This window comes from Gavialis gangeticus, unplaced genomic scaffold, assembly GCF_001723915.1.
Source record: "Gavialis gangeticus isolate Ggan-Ray unplaced genomic scaffold, GavGan_comp1, whole genome shotgun sequence".
In the NCBI taxonomy this organism is placed as follows: Eukaryota; Metazoa; Chordata; order Crocodylia; family Gavialidae; genus Gavialis; species Gavialis gangeticus.
In genome coordinates, this window is record NW_017728992.1 from 170,633,222 (window position 1) to 170,636,903 (window position 3,682).

Genomic DNA, 3,682 nt, shown 5'->3' on the forward strand with positions numbered 1-3,682 from the left:
TGCCCACCTGTTGCATGGGAGTGATTCTTGCTCAATTTTGTAGAGTGTTTTTTTTGACAGATAGAAAGTAGAATGTAAAATATTTTCCTTGTTAATTTCTGGTCGGCATGGAAGAGCAAGTAGGCAAAAATGGAGAATAATGGGAAAAACTAACCAAATAGATCTAAACCTGTAACATAGTCTGATTCAGATTTTCAACTATGGTGCAGGTAGGCTGTTTTTTCTCATCACTACTTGAAAGTGTATTTTGAAAAAAAACATTATTTTGCATGTTTGTGTTAAATGAGGATCTCTGAACCTAAAATCTCTTTTGAGGTACAGCTGCCTTTCTGCATTTCTGTAATTTACTATTTCAGGAAACACTGCAGCTCCTAACAAACCATAAAAAGGAACAACAAACATGCTACAAATGGAGGAAGAGATTATGGACTTCAAGCAGATTTACTCTTTAGACTCCAAATGTGCAACTAGAATTAGTAACAGATAATAAAGGGACTTGGGAAAAGATACTACAAAGGGAGGCAGGAGCTCTTTAACTGAGCTACCCACACTCTCCGTAAAGCATGGAGATTCACAGCAGGTTATAAGACAGGAGCACAGCACACTTCTCGAGGTGTACTTGGATTAGGGAATATACAGGTCTGTTTGGATTTTTCATTAGTGGATCAAGGGGAATGATTTGTGTGGAGTGCCTTGTTTGTTCATGGTTTTACTCATTCTGACTGGGAACTGTGTTACTAGGGAAGATTCTTCAAGGGAGAGCAGACTATGAATCATTGAACAGTATGTATGTGTATTCTCATTAAGAGACAATTGGTGATTTGACAGTTTTATTGCAGCTATATGATCCAGGAGAGAACTGGGAGGGCTTAGGGGTGACAGGACTCTGCAGTCCTAGTGACAGAGCCATTGTCAGGCAAAACTGTGCAGTAAAGTGCAATACAGGTTTTCCTCCTGGTTTCCAAAGTTGGGATGGTTTTCATTTCCTCAGCTCTGAAGGGCCACATACAACTCTGAAAACCTTGCAGAGTGTAAGGTAAGTGCAAGCCACTATCTTCATTTACACAGGGAAAAGGAACTGTGGAAAACTAGAATTTTAAAAAGTATGCTACATTTTTGCAAAATGATCGCACTTCATTTATACCCAGCTGATCAATACACCACATGAGAGTAATCATCTGACAGCACAAAGGCAAAGCTGTGTAAAAGGCTAAGAAGGCTGAGGGTCATGACTCTCTCCCTCCCTTTGCCTCTCCATTCTTGTCTCCACCTCCTCTACTCTGTGATTGCCTCCTGGGTTGGTAGTGCTGGGTCAGCCCAGTCCTATGGACTGTTAGCTAGTTGCCTGGGGATTTCTATCAGAATAGGGAAAGGACTCTTCAATTCCCCCTCCCCTTCCTCTCCTCTCAAAGGCAGTCTGTTTTGCAGAGGGAAAGCTCTCATCTGTAGCTGCATTCGTTCTCATGAGTGTCATAGATCAGCTATAGGGAACCTGCTTTTTAAACTGTTCTAATGAAATGGGATCTGAAAGGGACTTGCCAGTCTGGTAATTGGTCATGTAAGGAAGAAAGCCCAGGAACCTTGGGGTGAAGAAAGTGTGGGGCTGTAACTATGTGGAAAATGTGTTATGGAATTATACATCGTTCATTCCTTGTTGTGTTCAAGTTTTTGCAGGGGAGAACGGAGAAAATGTGTTGAATGCAATTGCCCAGCAGAAACAGCTCCAAGCTGGTGAAGATGGAGAATGGCACAGTGGATGAACAGAACCAAACTGGGCTGCTGCCAAGCCAAGAAATTATCACTACTGAATACCAAGTGGTTACCATCCTCTTGGTCCTCTTCATCTGTGGACTTGGCATAGTGGGCAATGTCATGGTGGTTTTGGTAGTCCTCAAGACTAAACACATGAGGACTCCTACTAACTGCTACCTGGTGAGTCTCGCTGTGGCTGATCTCATGGTGCTGATGGCTGCAGGACTACCCAACATTACTGAGAGCCTGTATGGATCTTGGGTCTATGGTTATGCAGGATGCCTCTGCATTACTTACCTCCAGTACCTAGGCATCAATGCTTCTTCTTGCTCCATCACTGCTTTCACCATTGAGAGATACATAGCCATCTGCCACCCAATCAAAGCCCAATTCTTATGTACTTTTTCAAGAGCCAAAAAGATCATTATTTTTGTCTGGGCTTTCACCTCCGTATACTGTATGCTCTGGTTTTTCCTTCTAGATCTCAACACTGTAGTCTACAAAGATACCATTGTTGTGTCCTGTGGCTACAAGGTGTCCAGAAGCTACTACTCCCCTATATATATGATGGATTTTGGTATATTTTATGTTGTGCCAATGATACTGGCCACTGTCCTCTATGGTCTGATTGCAAGAATATTATTCCTGAATCCCATCCCTTCAGATCCAAAAGAAAATTCTAAGACATGGAGAAACAACTCAACTCACCAAAGCAAGAATGTGAACTCCAAGACAACAAACAGGTGTTTCAATAGCACTATTGCTTCTAGAAGACAGGTAGGAAACTCAAAGAAATAGCTTTTTGAAACCTAAATAACATTGCTTTAGGGATCCTCTAGATGTGTAAAAAAGTGTAAAATGTACTGTTTTTTTGTGAAGCTAGATGATATAAATATGATAAATACTTACAAAACATAGAGAAGCACTCTCAAACATATATATCATTTCTTTAGATTTTATGTAGAAAAATGATAAAAGTAGAGTAGATTAGAATAAGGAAATATCCTTAGAGCATTTTATGTAGTTTAAAGACATGCAGAAAATCTTAAAATCTACCCATTCACAGCATTCAATTAGGGCATTTTACTAAGTATATTGAACCTAAGGATGATCTATAAACTACTGCCTACTCTAGGTATATACAGGATATATGTGTTGAGAGATAACTGATGGTCTTATTTTGATGTTCCAGGAAGCCAGCTATATATATATACTGTCAACATGAGGTTTTAAATGTGAAGAAAAAAATGCCTTTCCCCTCAAAATGCACTCTGCTAATAATGCAGGCAAATATACCAGGTAATTCCTGAGTTATTTCTGTGATCTATAAATAGGAAACAAAACTGGAAATTCATGAGACCTGAGTTTTGATGTCTTTCCTAGACTGTAGGAAAATTACTACCTTGTATATCTCGGTTTCCCCAGCTATGAAATATAGATAAGTAGCTTGTAGTTGTAGCAGTCTGGAAATGGAAAGTGTTAAATGAACTATTAGTATCACTTTTATTCCATCTGTTGGGCAATTCATTGTCACCAACAGTATTAAATGATGATGCTTCGAAGTGGATAACAGATTTGATCAGATTAATTATAACTGGATACGTATGCCAACATAGTTGAGAGGTACATATCTGTACCAACAGGATTCACAATAATAACTAATATTATACTTGACACTGAGAGCAGTTCACACTTTTTTAACATCCAGTCCTGAGAGGGCAACATCAGCCAACTGACCATGCCCAGGTCCATAATGTACTAAAGTTTTAATTTAAGTGTGAGCACCTATTTCCACCCTCCTCACCCCCCCACCCCCCCGCTTGCCAACTACCCTCCTGCTCTGCCCTTAGAATCTTCTGCATCAGGCTCTCGATCTTGTGGTAAGATCAAAAGGAAGCCTAATTCCTGTAAATATAATGTTTGAAGTTGT

The 3,682-nt window shown here is 39.9% G+C and overlaps 1 protein-coding gene across 2 annotated transcripts in view; it reads left to right on the forward strand.

Annotated features, from left to right (window-relative positions):
- The first annotated feature begins 1,411 nt into the window (after positions 1–1,411).
- TRHR (thyrotropin releasing hormone receptor) overlaps positions 1,412–3,682 on the forward strand; it is a 35,166-nt gene continuing 32,895 nt past the window's right edge. For both annotated transcript variants that reach the window (XM_019528075.1, XM_019528073.1), the window contains exon 1: positions 1,412–2,529. In XM_019528075.1, coding sequence (XP_019383620.1) covers positions 1,699–2,529 — 831 coding nt within the window. In that variant the 5' untranslated portion in view covers positions 1,412–1,698. The remainder of the gene's footprint in view (positions 2,530–3,682) is intronic.